Source organism: Pseudophryne corroboree, chromosome 3, assembly GCF_028390025.1.
Source record: "Pseudophryne corroboree isolate aPseCor3 chromosome 3, aPseCor3.hap2, whole genome shotgun sequence".
NCBI classification, from domain to species: Eukaryota; Metazoa; Chordata; class Amphibia; order Anura; family Myobatrachidae; genus Pseudophryne; species Pseudophryne corroboree.
This window is the reverse complement of record NC_086446.1, coordinates 490458942-490483262: the sequence shown is the minus strand read 5'-3', so window position 1 is coordinate 490483262 and position 24321 is coordinate 490458942. Positions and strand designations below refer to the sequence as shown.

Sequence of the window (24321 nt, the reverse complement as noted above, 5' to 3'; positions counted from 1 at the left end):
ATGACTCCAGACATACTCTTCTGCAACACTACCCTTGTTTCCTGTTACATTGTATGCTGAGGGAGCAGACTTTCTTACATTTTAGTTTTAAGCTATGCTCCTATATGATTATCAATGTACAAACTGCTTTGTTTCCCCCAATATGTAGCGCTCTGTAAAGTAACTCCTTATAAAGGCTAAACTGAACTACGCATGCGATGTATTAGAAAGGGATCCTTTGATTTTTCGCCATTCCACAGATTTGCATCAACTCAAACCATTTGGCCCAGATCTATCAAGCCCTGGAGAGTTATAAATTGCACGGAGATAAAGTACCAGCCAATCAGCTCCTAACTGACATTTTTCAAACACAGCCTGTGACATGGCAGTTAGGAGCTGATTGGTTGGTACTTTATCACCATGCTATTTATCACTCTCCAAGGCTTGATAGGGGCACTTGTAACACAAAATTAATTTCTTTACCCTGCGGTGTTCTGCCATTGCAAACCAAAATCACTACATTCTTAAATGATACACCTAACATCTAATGTACACATACAGTTGACGCTGCTCTACTGGTAATTTTCTTGGACATTATGGGGGATATTCAATTGTTTGAAAAGTCCGTTGGGTGTCTGTTTTTTCCTATTAAATAGACGGGAAAAACAGACACCCAACCGACTTTTCAAACAATTGAATTCCCCCCTATATATAGTATATGTGTGTCTGTGCCAAATAATCCCAAGGTGTCAAGGTGTATTATTTTTATCTAAGCAGTGCAAAGAGCAGAGAAGTGAGTCCGTGGAGAAGCTGCCCATGGCAACCAATCAGCAGCTCTGTATTATTTTATAGTATGCAAATTATAAATGTTACATCAATGCTGATTGGTTGCCATGGGAAACTGGTTCACTTCTCCATTTTTTTCGCTGCTTTGTACATCTCCCCCTTAGTTTGCAATGTACTGGACTTCCTTTTCGTTTGCAGGATTTTTAAAGCCTGTAGCAAAAGTAAAACCGATGCACAAAACCAATCAGATATTCCCTGTAACCTGTCTAGTGCAAGTTATACAGTGAAAAAGTCTGATTGCAGTGGTTCAGTGAGAACCTGGTGGTTTTGGTTAGTGGATCTTGTTAGTTAAATATACATTGAGGGAGAGAACGTTTGGAGAGCGATAAAGTGGAGAGAGATAAAGTACTAACCAATCAGCTCCTGTGTTCAAAAACTGCTTTTAAAATGACAGGAGCTGGTTGGTACTTTTTTTCCCTCCACTTTACCTCTCTCCAAGCTTTGATACATCTCCCCTTATAGGCCGACATTGTAATGTGTGTTTTTTTGTGTAAAAACAGTTTACTTTGCAGCTTAAGAAACTGTTTTAAGCGTTGTTTACTAGATGTCGGCAGGGAAAATTAGAAACACCTCCTTCTCCTGATGCACGGCATAGGTAAAACGTGTACCAACCAGGGGGTAAATTTACTAAGGTGGGAGTTTTTTTTAGAACTGGTGATGTTGCTCATAGCAACCAATCAGATTCTACTTAACATTTATCTAGTTGCTTCTAAAAGATATTAAATGTAATCTGATTGGTTGCTATTGGCAATATCACTAGTTCTAAAAAACTCCCACCTTAGTAAATTTACCCCCAGGTGCCTTATGCCGAACATTAAACAAAGTCCTTATGCATTGTTAGCATTTATATAACAATAAATCACAATGGATAAACATATGTCAAACACCAGCCATGTTTCATGTATGTGTTTATCTTTTGTACCATGATTGTCCAAAAAATAAGAATTTACTTACCGATAATTCTATTTCTCGTAGTCCGTAGTGGATGCTGGGGACTCCGTCAGGACCATGGGAATAGCGGCTCCGCAGGAGACAGGGCACAAAAGTAAAAGCTTTAGGATCAGGTGGTGTGCACTGGCTCCTCCCCCCATGACCCTCCTCCAAGCCTCAGTTAGGATACTGTGCCCGGACGAGCGTACACAATAAGGAAGGATTTTGAATCCCGGGTAAGACTCATACCAGCCACACCAATCACACCGTACAACCTGTGATCTGAACCCAGTTAACAGCATGATAACAGCGGAGCCTCTGAACAGATGGCTCACTACAATAATAACCCGATTTTTGTAACAATAACTATGTACAAGTATTGCAGACAATCCGCACTTGGGATGGGCGCCCAGCATCCACTACGGACTACGAGAAATAGAATTATCGGTAAGTAAATTCTTATTTTCTCTGACGTCCTAAGTGGATGCTGGGGACTCCGTCAGGACCATGGGGATTATACCAAAGCTCCCAAACGGGCGGGAGAGTGCGGATGACTCTGCAGCACCGAATGAGAGAACTCCAGGTCCTCCTCAGCCAGGGTATCAAATTTGTAGAATTTTTCAAACGTGTTTGCCCCTGACCAAGTAGCTGCTCGGCAGAGTTGTAATGCCGGGACCCCTCGGGCAGCCGCCCAAGATGAGCCCACCTTCCTTGTGGAATGGGCATTTACATATTTTGGCTGTGGCAGGCCTGCCACAGAATGTGCAAGCTGAATTGTACTACACATCCAACTAGCAATCGTCTGCTTAGAAGCAAGAGCACCCAGTTTGTTGGGTGCATACAGGATAACAGCAAGTCAGTTTTCCTGACTCCAGCCGTCCTGGAAACCTATATTTTCAGGGCCCTGACAACATCTAGCAACTTGGAGTCCTCCAAGTCCCTAGTAGCCGCAGGTACCACAATAAGCTGGTTCAGGTGAAACGCTGACACCACCTTAGGGAGAAACTGGGGACGAGTCCGCAGCTCTGCCCTGTCCGAATGGACAATCAGATATGGGCTTTTGTGAGACAAAGCCGCCAATTCTGACACTCGCCTGGCCGAGGCCAGGGCCAACAGCATGGTCACTTTCCATGTGAGATATTTCAAATCCACAGATTTGAGCGGTTTAAACCAATGTGATTTGAGGAATCCCAGAACTACGTTGAGATCCCACAGTGCCACTGGAGGCACAAAAGGGGGTTGTATATGCAGTACTCCCTTGACAAACTTCTGGACTTCAGGAACTGAAGCCAATTCTTTCTGGAAGAAAATCGACAGGGCCGAAATTTGAACCTTAATGGACCCCAATTTGAGGCCCATAGACACTCCTGTTTGTAGGAAATGCAGGAATCGACCGAGTTGAAATTCCTCCGTGGGGGCCTTCCTGGCCTCACACCATGCAACATATTTTCGCCAAATGCGGTGATAATGTTGTGCGGTCACCTCCTTCCTGGCTCTGACCAGGGTAGGGATGACCTCTTCCGGAATGCCTTTTTCCCTTAGGATCCGGCGTTCAACCGCCATGCCGTCAAACGCAGCCGCGGTAAGTCTTGGAACAGACATGATCCTTGCTGAAGCAAGTCCCTTCTTAGTATCTCTTGAAGTTCCGGGTACCAAGTCCTTCTTGGCCAATCCGGAGCCACGAGTATAGTTCTTACTCCTCTCCGTCTTATAATTCTCAGTACCTTGGGTATGAGAGGCAGAGGAGGGAACACATACACCGACTGGTACGCCCACGGTGTTACCAGAGCGTCCCAGCTATTGCCTGAGGGTCTCTTGACCTGGCGCAATACCTGTCCAGTTTTTTGTTCAGACGGGACGTCATCATGTCCACCTTTGGTCTTTCCCAACGGTTCACAATCATGTGGAAGACTTCCAGATGAAGTCCCCACTCTCCCGGGTGGAGGTCGTTCCTGCTGAGGAAGTCTGCTTCCCAGTTGTCCACTCCCGGAATGAACACCGCTGACAGTGTTATCACATGATTTTTCGCCCAGCGAAGAATCCTTGCTGCCATTGCCCTCCTGCTTCTTGTGCCGCCCTGTCTGTTTACGTGGGCGACTGCCGTGATGTTGTCCGACTGGATCAGCACCGGTTGACTTTGAAGCAGAGGTCTTCCTAGGCTCAGAGCATTGTAAATTGCCCTTAGCTCCAGTATATTTATGTGGAGAGAAGTCTCCAGACTTGACCACACTCCTTGGAAATTTCTTCCCTGTGTGACTGCTCCCCAGCCTCTCAGGCTGGCATCCGTGGTCACCAGAACCCAGTCCTGAATGCCGAATGTGCTGCCCTCTAGTAGATGAGCACTCTGCAGCCACCACAGAAGAGACACCCTTGTCCTTGGAGACAGGATTATCCGCTGATGCATCTGAAGATGCGATCCGGACCATTCGTCCAGCAGATCCCACTGAAAAATTCTTGCGTGAAATCTGCCGAATGGAATCGCTTCGTAAGAAGCCACCATTTTTCCCAGGACTCTTGTGCATTGATGCACTGACACTTGGCCTGGTTTTAGGAGGTTTCTGACTAGCTCGGATAACTCCCTGGCTTTCTCCTCCGGGAGAAACACCTTTTTCTGGACTGTGTCCAGAATCATCCCTAGGAACAGCAGACGTGTCGTCGGAAACAGCTGCGATTTTGGAATATTTAGAATCCACCCGTGCTGTCGTAGAACTACTTGAGATAGTGCTACTCCGACCTCCAACTGTTCTCTGGACCTTGCCCTTATCAGGAGATCGTCCAAGTAAGGGATAATTAAGACGCCTTTTCTTTGAAGAAGAATCATCATTTCGGGCATTACCTTGGTAAAGACCCGGGGTGCCGTGGACAATCCAAACGGCAGCATCTGAAACTGATAGTGACAGTTCTGTACCACGAACCTGAGGTACCCTTGGTGAGAAGGGCAAATTGGGACATGGAGGTAAGCATCCTTGATGTCCAGGGACACCATATAGTCCCCTTCTTCCTGGTTCGCTATCACTGCTCTGAGTGACTCCATCTTGATTTGAACCTTTGTATGTAAGTGTTCAAAGATTTCAGATTTAGAATAGGTCTCACCGAGCCGTCTGGCTTCAGTACCACAATATAGTGTGGAATAATACCCCTTTCCTTGTTGTAGGAGGGGTACTTTGATTATCACCTGCTGGGAATACAGCTTGTGAATTGTTTCCAATACTGCCTCCCTGTCGGAGGGAGACGTTGGTAAAGCAGACTTCAGGAACCTGCGAGGGGGAGACGTCTCGAATTTCCAATCTGTACCCCTGGGATACTACTTGTAGGATCCAGGGGTCCACTTGCGAGTGAGCCCACTGCGCGCTGAAACTCTTGAGACGACCCCCCACCGCACCTGAGTCCGCTTGTACGGCCCCAGCGTCATGCTGAGGACTTGGCAGAAGCGGTGGAGGGCTTCTGTTCCTGGGAAGGGGCTGCCTGCTGCAGTCTTCTTCCCTTTCCTCTACCCCTGGGCAGATATGACTGGCCTTTTGCCCGCTTGCCCTTATGGGGACGAAAGGACTGAGGCTGAAAAGACGGTGTCTTTTTCTGCTGAGATGTGACTTAGGGTAAAAAAGGTGGATTTTCCAGCTGTTGCCGTGGCCACCAGGTCCGATGGACCGACCCCAAATAACTCCTCCCCTTTATACGGCAATACTTCCATGTGCCGTTTGGAATCTGCATCACCTGACCACTGTCGTGTCCATAAACATCTTCTGGCAGATATGGACATCGCACTTACTCTTGATGCCAGAGTGCAAATATCCCTCTGTGCATATCGCATATATAGAAATGCATCCTTTAAATGCTCTATAGTCAATAAAATACTGTCCCTGTCAAGGGTATCAATATTTTCAGTCAGGGAATCCGACCAAGCCACCCCAGCGCTGCACATCCAGGCTGAGGCGATCGCTGGTCGCAGTATAACACCAGTATGTGTGTATATACTTTTTAGGATATTTTCCAGCCTCCTATCAGCTGGCTCCTTGAGGGCGGCCGTATCTGGAGACGGTAACGCCACTTGTTTTGATAAGCGTGTGAGCGCCTTATCCACCCTAAGGGGTGTTTCCCAACGCGCCCTAACTTCTGGCGGGAAAGGGTATAACGCCAATAATTTTCTATCGGGGGAAACCCACGCATCATCACACACTTCATTTAATTTATCTGATTCAGGAAAAACTACAGGTAGTTTTTTCACACCCCACATAATACCCTTTTTTGTGGTACTTGTAGTATCAGAAATATGTAACACCTCCTTCATTGCCCTTAACATGTAACGTGTGGCCCTAATGGAAAATACGTTTGTTTCTTCACCGTCGACACTGGAGTCAGTGTCCGTGTCTGTGTCTGTGTCGACCGACTGAGGTAAATGGGCGTTTTAAAGCCCCTGACGGTGTTTGAGACGCCTGGACAGGTACTAATTGGTTTGCCGGCCGTCTCATGTCGTCAACCGACCTTGCAGCGTGTTGACATTATCACGTAATTCCCTAAATAAGCCATCCATTCCGGTGTCGACTCCCTAGAGAGTGACATCACCATTACAGGCAATTGCTCCGCCTCCTCACCAACATCGTCCTCATACATGTCGACACACACGTACCGACACACAGCACACACACAGGGAATGCTCTGATAGAGGACAGGACCCCACTAGCCCTTTGGGGAGACAGAGGGAGAGTTTGCCAGCACACACCAAAACGCTATAATTATACAGGGACAACCTTATATAAGTGTTTTCCCTTATAGCATCTTAATATATAATAATATCGCCAAATAAGTGCCCCCCCTCTCTGTTTCTGTAGTGCAGTGCAGGGGAGAGCCTGGGAGCCTTCCTAGCAGCGGAGCTGTGTAGGAAAATGGCGCTGTGTGCTGAGGAGAATAGGCCCCGCCCCCTTTTCGGCGGGCTTCTTCTCCCGTTTTTCTGACAACCTGGCAGGGGTTAAATACATCCATATAGCCCCAGAGGCTATATGTGATGTATTTTTAGCCAGCATAGGTACTTTCATTGCTGCCCAGGGCGCCCCCCCCAGCGTCCTGCACCCTCAGTGACCGTTGGTGTGAAGTGTGCTGAGAACAATGGCGCACAGCTGCCGTGCTGTGCGCTACCTTAAGAAGACTGGGAAGTCTTCAGCCGCCGATTTCTGGACCTCTTCTCTCTTCAGCATCTGCAAGGGGGTCGGCGGCGCGGCTCCGGTGACCCATCCAGGCTGTACCTGTGATCGTCCCTCTGGAGCTAGTGTCCAGTAGCCTAAGAAGCCAATCCATCCTGCACGCAGGTGAGTTCACTTCTTCTCCCCTAAGTCCCTCGTTGCAGTGAGCCTGTTGCCAGCAGGACTCACTGAAAACAAAAAACCTAACAAAACTTTTACTCTAAGCAGCTCTTTAGGAGAGCCACCTAGATTGCACCCTTCTCGGCCGGGCACAAAAACCTAACTGAGGCTTGGAGGAGGGTCATGGGGGGAGGAGCCAGTGCACACCACCTGATCCTAAAGCTTTTACTTTTGTGCCCTGTCTCCTGCGGAGCCGCTATTCCCATGGTCCTGACGGAGTCCCCAGCATCCACTTAGGACGTCAGAGAAATAAAAGGGTTCATGGCATGTTCCTCACTTTATTCCCTCATCATTGTTCTATTGTCATTTGTCATTCTCCATTCTCCTTAGTTTTTGGCTTAAGAAATATATGTTTGCACTCAGCGTTGGACTGAGACGTGAAGGGCCACTTATCGGATATATACTGTGTTAATAACACCAGTATGTACCTAGAAATGCAAATAAAATCGCAAAGGACAGCTCTCCCGATTCAAGCTGTCCTTTGCAATAGAAGTACTTCCGGGTTTGTGACCTGGGATTCCTTCTGCGCATGCACAGATTGACATGTACACTGCAGGCGACACTGGGAGGCATCCAATTGGATACCTCTCTGTGGGAATGTGAAAAGAATCCCATACAGTAGGCTTCTATTGGACAATGCCACCTAAAGATGGAGTTGCCTACCGAGTCCATCCAGAGCTTGGTACATAAGGGAAAGTGGCCAAAACCCTGATAACTGCATTTTCTGAGATTTGTGCGCATTTTCAGGTTTAGTACATCCCGACCCGTGTGAGGCTATCTCTGTGGCACTTAGCATTGCTGTCCAGAATATCTAATCCATCACTGAGAGATCCTAACAGGGATTAAAGAGTCTGTCTGTAGGGGACTATTATGCATCAGACCAAGCCTGCATCCTTCTCTAAAAATCCGGTGGTCAAAGTATTGACACAATAAGTTTCATATTAATAGCATCAGTATTTCCCAGAAGTCTATTCTTCAACTCGAGCTAATAATGTCAGTTATAGCATCTTGCAGTATTGGTTAACATACTCCAAGCAGTAGAATTTGTTACATGAGGTGAACTGCTAGTGGCCTCATGTCATGGTTATGTAGAACTTTTTACATTTGCTCATGTTTTTAATTTTTTTTTCCAAGTATGACAGGTGCTCGCCAGACATCTTTGGTAAATATGTATTTAGACTGTAGGAAATTGTCTCTGCCTGTTATACATATACGATAAAGCCTATGACCAACATTTCTAAAATAATCCATTGCAACATCTGTACTTAGCCGGAGGCAGAAAAAAAGTCTTTGATAATTTATCATGGGAAGTGGAGGCCGACACTGCACTTAATACTTGTATGCTGGACAATATCCATCAATCGATTTCCACTAACTACTGTATTCACAGCCATGAAAGCTGCACTATAAAATTGCACGGACTTGTTGAAAGAAATCTTTCTTTCCTACATTAATGTTTTTTTGCACAACCCCCATAGAGCTATGTGCTTGCTGTTACTGCTAAACCTATTATTTATAATGTATGACTTCTTGTACATCCAGCATACAGTTCCTGCAGCTGTCACCACTTTCTTTCCATCTGTTTCTAGTTAGATATGAAGAACGGTTCCTTCCTTGCACAGAAGCGGAAGAATAGCCTTGTATTTCATATGTCTGCTCAGCACGTGCCTACAGTACCTATTTTGTGACGTCTCAGCCACTTCAATGGGCCACTGCTTTAATTTGGTTGTTAAAAATATCACACCTAAACCAATGGCTATTTGAGTTCAGAATAAATAAAAAAGCAGACATTAAATTAAATGACCACCTGATTCTTGCTACTCCACTTTGCAGTTATAAAGCGTTGTACATTTTAATACAATATTTATTTCTGCTTCCTATAAGCCATGCCCAATGTCATCTATAAAGTATTCACCAAGACCAATAAGACATGGCATGCCATCGGGACATTTCTTTAGTTGTGCTCCTGAGATGTTTTAAAGTATTTTTAAATATATATCAATGGATTTCTTCATTTTTTAGAGGTCCGAATTTGTGGCAATTTTCGATTTGCGCTTTTGCTTCACCATTCTACAGAATGGCGTGCTACATTGTGCTTCTAAATTCTCCGCTCCAAAAGTGAAAACCACTGTCCATTCACAATGCTGTGGCGTGGTTTGGGTTTAATATGTAAGAAGTATGTGCAGAATGAAAAATATACAGGGATTTTAACGCAAGACAAGTATGTAAAAATTCTACACAGCAAATGTGAATGAGAAGAATATTCTGTGAAATTGTTATGAAAATTTTTCCCCTCTCTACTTTTTTTTCCATTGATTTTTTTAAATCAGAAGAAAATTCCTTTTGTTCCCTCATAGACCAGTTACTTTCCTTCAATAAATTTGGGGTCTAATGTAGAGCTCTTCACCAATACTTGTTTATCCAAAGTTTCTCTCTTCCTCACAGATTTAATTAAACCCACCCAGGATATTTTTGTGAATCCTAGCTTTTTTTCTGGTGGTGCACTTTATACTGTAGTTTCCATCATCTACTGAGATTTCTGTGCGTGGCTCTAGTTCAAATATTTGAATACAATTTTTCATTTTGACCAACTCAAATAAAATAATAGTACAGGTTGAGTCTCCCATATATGCTTGGGACCAGAAGCATTTCGGATATGGGATTTTTCTGGATTTCAGAATCTTTACATACCTGCACTGGGGACACTATGTAGGGGTCCTTCCTGAAATAGACCCCGGGGGCATTCTGTTGGGGCCCTTACTGGAGCAGGCATTGGGGAAACTCTGCAGGGTTCCTTCATGGAATATGTGTCGGGACACTCTGGGGGACCTGGGGGACTGTCAGGCTTCATGGAGGATGCGCCAGGACACTGTGGGTGTCCTGGAGGTCTGCCTGGCTTCAAGGAAGTACACCCTGCTTCCGTATTTAATGATGTCACCGTGGATCTGAAATATTCCGGTTTTCTGAGTATTTTGGATAGCGGAATAATGGATATGGGGGACTCAAACTGTATAATCCTTTTGATAATCTGTAAATCCTGTGATATAAGAATTCTTTTGTAAAATACAGAGAGCGATCCAATTATATTTAGAGGACCATGCAGTGACTCAACAACATGTTTCGTATTAGGGTCTGATCTTAAACCACTAACTGCGAAATTCTCCAGCTTGGTGTGGCCCATTAATCGTGATTTTGTTCTGCATGAAATTATATCCCATCATTAACTCTGTTAACAACCAGACATTTGACATCTAACCCTACTATGCCAATGACAGGCAACAATTGTAGAAGAAAGTGCATGCACCTTCTTTTCTAGTAGCAGATCCTTCTCCATTGGAGACAACTGACCAGGGAAGTCCTCATTCTTGACATTCTTCTTCTAACAGTTTTACAGTTACGACTTCAGCAGAGAAGAAACCGTCAACATCTGGTGGATCATGGTCTCATGCCTCGTGAGTATACCAGGGTGACATTTCATCCTCAATGGACATACAAACCATTTTACCCATTTTGACAAAGGTCTGTTCTTTTATGATATAAGTAAAAGTATGAATTATTAGGAAGAGACGTCCTATGCTGCTGTGGTTGTTTTGTTTTTTTAAAGATATACTTTGTTTTGATTTTTTGGACCTTTATTTTGTGGAATTGAGGCTCTACCGTAAATTTTTTGGAGATTGTACTTTATATATAAAACAAAATATGGTAAGGGGCATGACAGCATGTGCTTTTTCTGGGATCGGTTTTGTCATGCCCCTTCCCCAGAAGGCATGCACCTTATCTCCCTTTTGGAAAAATGGGGGAGGGGGGCACTTCTCTATCTGGCACAGGGCACCAAAACGTCTAGTTACGGCTCTGCATTCCAGCCGATTAGCTGTTGAATATTTTTTGTTTGATTTTTATTAATTGTGGCATTCTTTATTACATAACATTTGTAAAATCCGGTTTATCACTTGTCACAAAGATTTATCTATTGTAAAAACACTACCAATATTTATGTTTAGATGCCCAATGTGGATGCAGGAATACTGTATATGTGTTTGCACTTGCATGGTCTAGTTTTTATCAGAATGCAGGGGCATAATGACATAACTCTATGGTTATGGAATAATAGGTTGACAGTCAAAAGGTTAACAGTGTATAGGATGACACCAAATGGTTGACATGCACAAAATGTCGATACGGAAATGGTCGAGACGTGAAAGGTCGACATGAGGATTTTTTTTAGATTGTGTCAAATTTTACCTTCCAGCACGAGGAACCCCAATAAGTGTACCGTACCACTGCGCTTGGCACAGGTTACCGTTCCCAGTTGTAGTCCATGTGGATGGTAAAGTATGAAAAAGTTGAAAAAATGTTTTAAAAAACCATGTCGACCATATGCTGTGTTATGTCCACCATTTGAACCTGTCAACCTTTTGACCATATCGACCATATGCATGTTGGCCATTTGGTATCGACCTATTGACTGTCAACCTGTCATCCTTTTTCACAGTACTGTACTGCCAGATCAAATACATAAGATTAAACATGCCCTTTGCCAAGTAGGTTCAGTATGTTATCCCGGGCTGTCAGTCTTCCGGTGCCGGTCTAACCAGTGGGGACTGGATTGCAGCGTCGGTCACATGACACATGATCATATGGTCACATGGTCACATGATGCTGAACGTATCCCTGCCAAATACATATAGTATGTATAATCAATAGAAAGAATGAAGCATGCTGTTAATATGGAACGTATGCTGCACTCAGCTTAGTATTACAGTGAGTGGTGTGTCAATGAAATGAATATGTGAGACCTGATAGACTGATCATCAAAATTTACTGAAGTACCTGTACATACAGTAAGTCAAAAATGAAAAAAGATGCTTGTATAATATACCTTGTATATAACCACACTGCAGTGTCTCATACAGTAACTGATAACTTATGCAGGAGTAGATAATATATGGTATATGGGGGGTCATTCCGAGTTGATTGTTAGCTGCCATTGTTCACAGCGCAGTGATCAGGTTAAAAAATGGTATTTCTGCGCATGCGTATGCCCCGCAGTGCGCACGCACGACGTACGGGTACAAAGCCCGTTGTGGTTGTTCACAGGTTCTAGCGAAGTTTTCAGTTGCACTGACCGCAAGATGATTGACAGGAAATGGGCGTTTCTGGGTGTCAACTGAGCGTTTTCAGGGAGAGTTTACAAAAACGCAGGCATATCTGAAAAAACGCAGGCGTGGCTGGGCGGGTGTATGACGTCAAATCCGGACACGAATAGGCTGAAGTGATCACAAGCGCTGAGTAGGTTCAGAGCTACTCAGAAACTGCACAAACTGTTTTTGCAGAGCTCGGCTGCACAAGCGTTTGCACTTCTGCTAAGCTAAAATACACTCCCTAGTGGGCGGCGGCATAGCGTTTGCACGGCTGCTAAAACTAGCCAGCGAGCGATCAACACGGAATGACCCCCATGGTCCTCAGCATGTAACCATACTTTATCTACTCATGTAAGCTTTATCAGTTACTAAAGGAGACACTGCAGTGTTGTTATATGTACAATGCATGTGTTTTATTTTCATTTTTAACTTATGTACTTATGGTTGCTCTTCAGTAAATTTGGAGGATTAGTCTATCAAGTCTCACATATTCATTTAATTAAAACAACACTTAATTTATGGGTTGGGTATGCATGACCGGCAGTCAGGAGACCGCCGGTCACCATACCGACGCCGGCATCGAGATGGCCAACGGGAGGGGCGAGCGCAAAAAGCCCCTTGTGGGCTCGCTGCGCTCACCACGCTGCAGGCTTGGTGATCCACAGGTGGGACAGAGGGAAAGTCCCATAAAAACAGAACTGTGCTGTTGAAAGCAGGATAGTTGGGAGGTATGCATATTTACTATTTATTTGCTCAATTCAGATTAAAAAAAAGAACAGTAAATGTAGCATGGATAAACGTTTGGTCACCCTTTACAATAATGTATATATACAGTGGTTGATTTTTTTTTCTGTTAGCACTTCAAAACATAATAGACTCATTGGGGGATATTCAATTGTTTTAAAAGTCAGTTGGGTGTCTGTTTTTTCCTGTCTAATAGACAGGAAAAAACAGACACCCAACCGACTTTTCAAACATTAGAATTTTCCCCATTAGACCTTAAACTAAGCCAGAAAAAAGAGGATTCCACAGTTTCATAGTACTGACCCTTTTGACCTCTCAGGATATTGTGCAGAGTCTCAATTGAAAGGGTGCCTAGGCTCCTCTAGCAGCTGACTGGGGACATGCAAATAAAGACGACTGACTGTTACAGAGCAGGAAAGACTGTAATGAGATATCTAAATGCATCCAGCTTGGAATTTTCACTGTCAGAAACAACAAGAAGTGGAAGTTAAAGGGAACCAATGGCTTCAAGACTGTGTGTCTCAGCAGCAGAATGCCAGCAGGGGAGAGCGACCGCAACGAAGCCCCTGGTGGGCTCGCTGTGCTCACCACGCTGCGGTTTCGGTGGTGAGCTGAGCTGTGCTTGCCACAGGTTCTATTCCCACTCTATGGGTGTCGTGGACACCAACCAGTGGGAATAGTCCCTTCTAGTTGGCATGCCGACTGTCGGGATTTAGGGAGTTCGGCATGTAGCCGTTGGTAATGTGATCCCTACAAAGTGACATGTCTTTCACAGTGTATGACAATGATATCTACTGGGTTACTGGCTGTCAGAAAAGTCAAACGTACAAACAGTGTGTTGCAAGGGCAACAGAAGAAGACTCTTGTGTGGGGCATACTTTTGTATATGTATGCTATGATGTGATTGTACATTTTAAAATAAAATATTTATTAGCACACTGCTCAGTTCAACGGTCTGGAAAATCTTCTAGACTGGTGAACTGAGCAGTGTGCTGAGAGACTGACATGTTTTTTCAATGCTAAAAGCTTACATCTTTACCATCCTGAATTAATCTTCCTGGTGGAAATAAACTCTCAGTAGAAGTAGATAACCAGTTGCCAACAAGCCTGACTTGCTGAGAGACTGATTCTGTGCTAAAAAAGGAATCCCAGCATTGCACTACAAAATGTGGTTACAGTTTGGAGGCATATAATAATCTGAAATCCATCTGAGATTAACACATACACCATTGTAACACCCCTGAGGAAGTCATTTATGACTAAACGCGTTGGGTGACAAGATATAAAGATTCAAAGTGGGCTTAACAGGCTGACAAAGAGCTCGCCCCTTCAAAGGGAGACAGCAAGTGTTATTAACATCCTTCCCACAATGGTCAAGATGTCTAGGTATATGTGAGACTAAGTTTTAAATGTAATTTTATGTTTTCTAAATAAAATTGTGTAGCAAATAGTAAGAAAGGTATTGGCTGTATTGGGTGAACGCAGGTTGAATTGGTCTTATAGTAGGCCAAATGGGAGGAATAAAAACTCCATCCTTATCACTTCACAACATTCTATATAATAGGGAAAAAGAACTATAAGGAAGCAGTTACTTTCCCGAAGGTCGAGATCCCGGTGGTCACAATACCGACACCGGAAACCCGACATCCATGGGAATCCCGGCAGTCGACATCCCGACCAGGACCCCGAATCCACACTCGGGTGGGTGGTCCATGCCACACCCCAAGGGGGAATAAATTAGTGTGGCGAGCAATGCTCGCCACCTGGCCCGAAGCTTGGCGAGTGCAGCAAGCCCGCGAGGGGACACGCTGCGCTCACCGCCAGGATCCCGCATGTCAGAATTCCAGCATCAGTATTATGACCGCTGGGATTCCAACCGTCGGGATCCCATACTGATTCCGTACTATGGGGGTAATTCAGAGTTGATCGCAGCAGCAAATTTGTTAGCAGTTGGGCAAAACCATGTACACTGCAGAGGGGCAGACAGGGGCGCCAGAACGTGTTGTGGTTGGGGGGGCGTAGATAAAAATACATTTTGTCACTCCCCCCCATGATTACCCCCCCCATGTAGGGAGCGCTTACCCCCAAGATCACCGCAGAAAATCTGACTTAAAAACTCTGGCGCCGCAGCGTGCTGCCCCTTATCCTGTCCCAGCTGGCTCTCACAGATGCATTACTGGGAGCAGGCGTGGCCATGCTGAGCATGCTGTGACATCCCCGCCTCCTCCCTGTAATGCTTCTGAGTCTGTGAAGAGCCGGCTGGACAGGACACGGGGCAGCACACTGCAGCACCGGAGTTTTCATGTCGGGTCTCCGCGGTGATCTGGGGGTAAGCGCTCCCCCTCCCCACACCTTGCGCCCCCACCCCCCAATCCGACGCCTCTGGGGGAAGATATAATGTGCAGAGAGAGTTAGATTTGGGTGGGATGTGTTCCATCTGAAATCTAAATTGCAGTGTAAAAATAAACCAGCCAGTATTCACCCTGCACAGAAACAATAGAACCCACCCAAATCTAACTCGCTCTGCAAATGTTATATCTGCCACACCTGCAGTTCACATGGTTTTGCCCAACTGCTAACAAATTTGCTGCTGCGATCAACTCTGAATTACCCCCTATATATCCTTTATGAAAGTACAGAGTTGTATAATTTAGTAACATAACCGATGTAAATTCTGTGGGGCTTTTTTTGCAAAGGACCTTTCTGAGGACTAGCAGCCCTCTTTGAATATTAGAAAGTAATACCATCTGACGATTGCCAGTCACTAGCACAATATAGGTATTTGTATTAATTTATGCGCACACATATATATATATATATATATATCGCTCCCAGCTCCGGCACTCCCCAGGTGAATCAGGTATACTTTGCCGGGTGCCCTCCAACACCTAGTCCAGCAGGCTAAGTGTATTCCGATACCGTAAGGCAGACAGATTATGTCTAGCCTCACAAAAATGTCTGGCAACCGGTTGTATACTGGTACCTGTATTAATGGCTGCACGAATAGCTGTGCGATGTTGGGCCATACGTTCACGGAATGTTACTTCAGTTTTACCAATGTACATCATTGAGCAAGGACAAATTATGATGTATACCACGAACCGACTAGTGCAGGTTAATCGATGTCTGATAGTGTATTTGACACCTGTGTGAGGGTGATTAAATGTGGGTCCTGTTAATAGATAACCGCATGTGGTGCAGTTAGGGCATTTAAAACATCCGTTTTTCGGTTTGCCCAAAAAACTTTTGTTTTCCTGTTTGCCCAAGTTGGAAACATCATTATGTACCAAGTAATCTCTTAAGTTTTTTCCTCTTTTGTAACAAGTCATTAAAGATTTGTGATTCAATGCCACCAAATCTTTATCTGATTCTATAATTGGCCATAATTGGTTAGCCTTCTTTTTAATATAAGGGCTTAAATGCGTGTATTTATTGCACCAAATATGTCGGTTAGAATTAGCCTTGTCCCTGCGTGGTTTAAATAACTCTTCAGAGGGAACTGCTAGTGCTTTCGTTCTTGCCTTAGCCAGAACTGTTGCACTGTATCCTCTGTCTAAGAACTTTTTAACCATCATATCTACTTGTTGGACACCTAATTCCCTGTTCCTGGAAATCCGCAATGCTCTCAGAAACTGGGAATAAGGTAACGCATTCTTCAATGATTCAGGATGTGCACTACTGGCATGGAGTAGATTATTCCTGTCTGTAGGTTTTACAAACAGGGAAGGCCATAATCTACCATTCTCCTTAACATTGTATGTTTTATATGGCTTGATAAAAGCGCCGCAGAGCGCTGAAACGTTGCTATACATTATTGGCTCTGAGTAATCTGTACCAGTCCGGAGTGCCGCCATTGGAGTGATATATATATATATATATATATACATACACACACACACACACACACACACACACACACACACAAACTATAGCTTGTCCTTGATTCTAGATACGATTCAGCCATGCCATATTCATTGAAACATATCTTATTGAAATTTTGAACAGGTGTGGAGAGTGGAGTATAACATATTTTATTTTAATATTAATAATCGTATCTTATAACATACACATACAAAAGTGTGCCCCACACAAGAGAATCGTCTTCTTCTGTTGTCCTTGCAACACACTCTGTATTTATTCCTGAATACTTCACAGTCTCTAGTCCTCAATGTTATTGAAGATATGTGTATTTTAGACATTCAGAAGACTTACAGTACAAAGGAACCCCTTCTTAAAGTAAGGATAGAGAGACTTTCACAGTAAACATTTGGATGTTGTAATTTCTGCCGGGGGGGCTATAAGTACTGCCAGGTGTCTGGCAGTTTGCCACAATAAAAGTTTATTTGAAACACTTTAAAAAATATTTTTTCATATATTAAAGTTAGCATATTGTGAATTATAATCTGTAAAATATATTTACGTTGGTACCTTGCAGAGCTTGTGTCAACTTTTTTCACTTAGAGAAACTTATAGTGTAACATGCAATTGAACAAGGGGTACCACATTCATACAACTAAATATCTACTGTATATAGGCATATCTACCTGTGTAATTTGGTTACTTAAGCCCCAGGGTTATTGCAGGATATAAAATGTGTAAAATGTTCCATTGTTGATGAATATTAGGGTGCTTTAAACATTAGTATTACACATTATGTTGGTAAAGGTCTTATGTTCAGCTTACTATTTTATATTTTTGCAATCTTGCCTGGAATCACTGCTGATGAAATGTCACTAACCAGAATACACTGGTTATAAAATGTAATGTATTATAAAATGTATTACACTGAGTACATACAGCTGTGCCTGTAAAAGATTGATGTCTCCCTACTGTACTATTAACCACATCTGAAGAAGGGTTTTCTCTCTGTGCTGTAGAAACTCCATTGTTGCAGGTGAAAAAAAAAAGAAAAGAAACCTGTAACCACAAAACTGTTTTTTTATTCCATAGCGTAAGGGAGGATATAAGCCGGACGTGAGTTTGTATTATACCACTGTGTGCAGAATTGGGGAATTGTTGGTCTTTTTGGGCCTCACCATGCTCCTGGTGACATCATGCTCTTTTTATTTCCTGTGGCTCTCAGCATGAAGCAATATGAACTCCATCTTTTTATCTTGCAGGAATAGTACTTTAATTAATTCAATTACCAGCTATGACCACTGACCAGCTTAGGTCTGTGTATTGCAAATCATGTATAGACCAGTGATACCAATGATACTTGGTATATGCGGAGAAAGCTCCAGATATTGGCTGTTGGTTGGGTGATTTTGGATGCAGCAAGATAACATTTGGGAGGAGTGTGTTGAACGTACCACCCACTGCCAAGAGCATGACGTGTTCTAAATATGAATTTGTTACTCTTTAAGGCTTCATATACTTTACATATATCATCCATTAGAGGATTGGTCGGCAAAGAAGCATATGTTTCAGAATGCTGGAACTTCATGGGCAACCTTTGATCTAAGAATTAGGGATGGAAATACTATGGTTCTGATGTAAAAGATTCCCCTCAGTAGCACAGATGTACAAACATAAATAATATTGTTTATACTAATCTGTCTTATTATTCTGTTTGCTGTTGTAGCCCTCAAGAGTCCAGCTGCATTCCAAGAGCAGAGGAAAAACTTGGAACGAACCAAGGTACAGCCTGTAATCTATACGCTTTCCTCCAAATATCAGAAGCAATATTTATATCTGGACACAACATACTTCTTTATTTCTCACACTGGGCCTCCAGATTTTTAGATATACACACAGTTTTATATATATATATATACAAACTGAAAATTCAGCACTCACCATAGCAAGAGCACTTATCCTCACAACATCAATAAATAAATAAATGATGGGGGTTTAGTTAGTGAATTGGTCAATGCAAACCGCTCTCCAAAGTACCCCACATTCTTGCAGGTCCTACACTATCACAGAGTCTTAAAAATTAAAACCTGGCAACTGTATCACACATAATATAACTGCAAATATGCCCACTAGGTTTAATGTGTACCTGCCACATACCTTATGGCTTTTAAAGGTACACTAGTCACCTGACACTGGCTGATAAATTACTAAGGAACAGCTGACACAGGTTTAAAACAATTGAGTTTACATAGAGGTGCATAAAAAAGCTTGTGGCCACAGTTAATAAGAGTTAACCAAAGATTAACCCTGCAATATACAAGCAAATATAAAACCCCCATCATTTATTTATTGATGTTGTGGGGATAAGTGAGCTTGCTATGGTGAGTGCTGAATTTTCTGTTTGTATATATTTAAGTAGGTGGCCATGGCTACATGCACCCCACCCTATGAGTGGTGAGTGCAGACATTGCACCCCTATCTGGGGTGGCGAGTGCTGTGGTTTTATATTTGTTTGTATATTGCAGGGTTAATCTTTGGTTAACTCTTATTAACTGTGGCCACAAGCTTTTTCATGTGTCAGCTCTTCCTTAGTAATTTATCAGCCAGTGTCAGGTGACTAGTGTACCTTTAAAAGCCATAAGGTATGTGTTAGGTTCTGTTCCCACTCTATGGGTATCGTGAACACCCACGAGTGGGAATAGTCCCTGTTTGCCAGCATTCCGGCTGCCGGCATTGAAAGCGGTTGGGATTCCGGCGTATATATATAAGCTGAATGAATCCGATACTCCCATTATAAAGTGAATAATAAAACAACTGATCCCTGTTGCCAGCTAGGTATATCGCTGCATGGGTTGGCACTTTGTATAATAGATACATTAGCAACGCTCAGGGGAAAAATTAAACAAACACTGTCTCCTTGATTGGTCAATGCTTCAGTGATACACTGATTTTCATCAAATAATACACTCATTTTATATATATATATATATATATATATATATATATATAATATATACAGATGGATGTAATATATACATGACAGCACTCGGAAAATTAAGCATAAACTCAGATGGGTGAGGGCAAAAAACATTTTTATAAATCACATCTCACACAATGTACATTCTATAATCAGAGCTGACACAGTGTCGACCTATTCATTCTTCCCCGTAGTGGGATTGAGGTACGACTGGTAACACTTGAGGCCAAACTCCACCAAAGAAATGTGGGACATTTCACTGCAAATTGCAGTATGAGGTGAATATTCCACAGATGGAAATGTTCTTTGCCTCTAGTATCCAGGACATTATGCGGCCTATCATGTAAGGACCAGCTTGTGAAAAATGTGGATATAATCTATAGTCATTAAAGCAACACTGTCATCATCATATAAAAGAAAGAAATGAACCCCACAAACCATGACGTTATTTTTCGTTTTTATTCCAATACAGTAGTGTTGACCATGAATAATAGTTTTTAGTCCTTATTTGTGTAAATGGGATAGCTTTTTTTTTCTGCACAAAAATGCATATGTACCCTTGTAACTTTGTACATTGTATTCCACTGTCCTTAAATGTACCTTGTAAAATGAAATCTGTTTTTATAGTTGGGCAGTAAGGAAATTGGCTGTCTGACAGGAGGGGAGAAGGGAATAGAATCTGACCCTATTAAATAGGAATCCTTACTACATGGATGACCAATCTATTAGAGATGAGCGCCTGAAATTTTTCGGGTTTTGTGTTTTGGTTTTGGGTTCGGTTCCGCGGCCGTGTTTTGGGTTCGAACGCGTTTTGGCAAAACCTCACCGAATTTTTTTTGTCGGATTCGGGTGTGTTTTGGATTCGGGTGTTTTTTTCCAAAAACACTAAAAAACAGCTTAAATCATAGAATTTGGGGGTCATTTTGATCCCAAAGTATTATTAACCTCAAAAACCATAATTTACACTCATTTTCAGTCTATTCTGAATACCTCACACCTCACAATATTATTTTTAGTCCTAAAATTTGCACCGAGGTCGCTGTGTGAGTAAGATAAGCGACCCTAGTGGCCGACACAAACACTGGGCCCATCTAGGAGTGGCACTGCAGTGTCACGCAGGATGTCCCTTCCAAAAAACCCTCCCCAAACAGCACATGACGCAAAGAAAAAAAGAGGCGCAATGAGGTAGCTGTGTGAGTAAGATTAGCGACCCTAGTGGCCGACACAAACACCGGGCCCATCTAGGAGTGGCACTGCAGTGTCACGCAGGATGTCCCTTCCAAAAAACCCTCCCCAAACAGCACATGACGCAAAGAAAAAAAGAGGCGCAATGAGGTAGCTGTGTGAGTAAGATTAGCGACCCTAGTGGCCGACACAAACACCGGGCCCATCTAGGAGTGGCACTGCAGTGTCACGCAGGATGTCCCTTCCAAAAAACCCTCCCCAAACAGCACATGACGCAAAGAAAAAAAGAGGCGCAATGAGGTAGCTGTGTGAGTAAGATTAGCGACCCTAGTGGCCGACACAAACACCGGGCCCATCTAGGAGTGGCACTGCAGTGTCACGCAGGATGGCCCTTCCAAAAAACCCTCCCCAAACAGCACATGACGCAAAGAAAAAAAAGAGGCGCAATGAGGTAGCTGACTGTGTGAGTAAGATTAGCGACCCTAGTGGCCGACACAAACACCAGGCCCATCTAGGAGTGGCACTGCAGTGTCACGCAGGATGTCCCTTCCAAAAAACCCTCCCCAAACAGCACATGACGCAAAGAAAAAAAGAGGCGCAATGAGGTAGCTGACTGTGTGAGTAAGATTAGCGACCCTAGTGGCCGACACAAACACCGGGCCCATCTAGGAGTGGCACTGCAGTGTCACGCAGGATGTCCCTTCCAAAAAACCCTCCCCAATCAGCACATGATGCAAAGAAAAAGAAAAGAAAAAAGAGGTGCAAGATGGAATTGTCCTTGGGCCCTCCCACCCACCCTTATGTTGTATAAACAAAACAGGACATGCACACTTTAACCAACCCATCATTTCAGTGACAGGGTCTGCCACACGACTGTGACTGATATGACGGGTTGGTTTGGACCCCCCCCAACAAAGAAGCAATTAATCTCTCCTTGCACAAACTGGCTCTACAGAGGCAAGATGTCCACCTCATCTTCACCCTCCGATATATCACCGTGTACATCCCCCTCCTCACAGATTATCAATTCGTCCCCACTGGAATCCACCATCTCAGCTCCCTGTGTACTTTGTGGAGGCAATTGCTGCTGGTCAATGTCTCCGCGGAGGAATTGATTATAATTCATTTTAATGAACATCATCTTCTCCACATTTTCTGGCTGTAACCTCGTACGCCGATTGCTGACAAGGTGAGCGGCGGCACTAAACACTCTTTCGGAGTACACACTTGTGGGAGGGCAACTTAGGTAGAATAAAGCCAGTTTGTGCAAGGGCCTCCAAATTGCCTCTTTTTCCTGCCAGTATAAGTACGGACTGTGTGACGTGCCTACTTGGATGCGGTCACTCATATAATCCTCCACCATTCTATCAATGTTGAGAGAATCATATGCAGTGACAGTAGACGACATGTCCGTAATCGTTGTCAGGTCCTTCAGTCCGGACCAGATGTCAGCATCAGCAGTCGCTCCAGACTGCCCTGCATCACCGCCAGCGGGTGGGCTCGGAATTCTGAGCCTTTTCCTTGCACCCCCAGTTGCGGGAGAATGTGAAGGAGGAGATGTTGACAGGTCGCGTTCCGCTTGACTTGACAATTTTGTCACCAGCAGGTCTTTCAACCCCAGCAGACCTGTGTCTGGAGGAAAGAGAGATCCAAGGTAGGCTTTAAATCTAGGATCGAGCACGGTGGCCAAAATGTAGTGCTCTGATTTCAACAGATTGACCACCCGTGAATCCTTGTTAAGCGAATTAAGGGCTGCATCCACAAGTCCCACATGCCTAGCGGAATCGCTCCCTTTTAGCTCCTTCTTCAATGCCTCCAGCTTCTTCTGCAAAAGCCTGATGAGGGGAATGACCTGACTCAGGCTGGCAGTGTCTGAACTGACTTCACGTGTGGCAAGTTCAAAGGGCATCAGAACCTTGCACAACGTTGAAATCATTCTCCACTGCGCTTGAGACAGGTGCATTCCATCTCCTATATTGTGCTCAATTGTATAGGCTTGAATGGCCTTTTGCTGCTCCTCCAACCTCTGAAGCATATAGAGGGTTGAATTCCACCTCGTTACCACTTCTTGCTTCAGATGATGGCAGGGCAGGTTCAGTAGTTTTTGGTGGTGCTCCAGTCTTCTGTACGTGGTGCCTGTACGCCGAAAGTGTCCCGCAATTTTTCTGGCCACCGACAGCATCTCTTGCACGCCCCTGTCGTTTTTTAAAAAATTCTGCACCACCAAATTCAAGGTATGTGCAAAACATGGGACGTGCTGGAATTTGCCCATATTTAATGCACACACAATATTGCTGGCGTTGTCCGATGCCACAAATCCACAGGAGAGTCCAATTGGGGTAAGCCATTCCGCGATGATCTTCCTCAGTTGCCGTAAGAGGTTTTCAGCTGTGTGCGTATTCTGGAAAGCGGTGATACAAAGCGTAGCCTGCCTAGGAAAGAGTTGGCGTTTGCGAGATGCTGCTACTGGTGCCGCCGCTGCTGTTCTTGCGGCGGGAGTCCATACATCTACCCAGTGGGCTGTCACAGTCATATAGTCCTGACCCTGCCCTGCTCCACTTGTCCACATGTCCGTGGTTAAGTGGACATTGGGTACAACTGCATTTTTTAGGACACTGGTGAGTCTTTTTCTGACGTCCGTGTACATTCTCGGTATCGCCTGCCTACAGAAGTGGAACCTAGATGGTATTTGGTAACGGGGGCACACTGCCTCAATAAATTGTCTAGTTCCCTGTGAACTAACGGCGGATACCGGACGCACGTCTAACACCAACATAGTTGTCAAGGACTCAGTTATCCGCTTTGCAGTAGGATGACTGCTGTGATATTTCATCTTCCTCGCAAAGGACTGTTGAACAGTCAATTGCTTACTGGAAGTAGTACAAGTGGGCTTACGACTTCCCCTCTGGGATGACCATCGACTCCCAGCGGCAACAACAGCAGCGCCAGCAGCAGTAGGCGTTACACGCAAGGATGCATCGGAGGAATCCCAGGCAGGAGAGGACTCGTCAGACTTGCCAGTGACATGGCCTGCAGGACTATTGGCATTCCTGGGGAAGGAGGAAATTGACACTGAGGGAGTTGGTGGGGTGGTTTGCGTGAGCTTGGTTACAAGAGGAAGGGATTTACTGGTCAGTGGACTGCTTCCGCTGTCACCCAAAGTTTTTGAACTTGTCACTGACTTATTATGAATGCGCTGCAGGTGACGTATAAGGGAGGATGTTCCGAGGTGGTTAACGTCCTTACCCCTACTTATTACAGCTTGACAAAGGGAACACACGGCTTGACACCTGTTGTCCGCATT

The 24321-nt window shown here is 44.1% G+C and overlaps 1 protein-coding gene across 3 annotated transcripts in view; it reads left to right on the top strand.

Annotated features, from left to right (window-relative positions):
- The window catches only part of MYOCD (myocardin), a 69945-nt gene that overhangs the window by 13979 nt on the left and 31645 nt on the right, over window positions 1-24321 (top strand). For 2 of the 3 annotated variants that reach the window (XM_063960953.1, XM_063960951.1), the window contains exons 2-3: window positions 10499-10564; window positions 18582-18637. In XM_063960953.1, coding sequence (XP_063817023.1) covers window positions 10499-10564; window positions 18582-18637 — 122 coding nt within the window. The remainder of the gene's footprint in view (window positions 1-10498; window positions 10565-18581; window positions 18638-24321) is intronic. The other variant, XM_063960952.1, reaches the window with a different exon arrangement.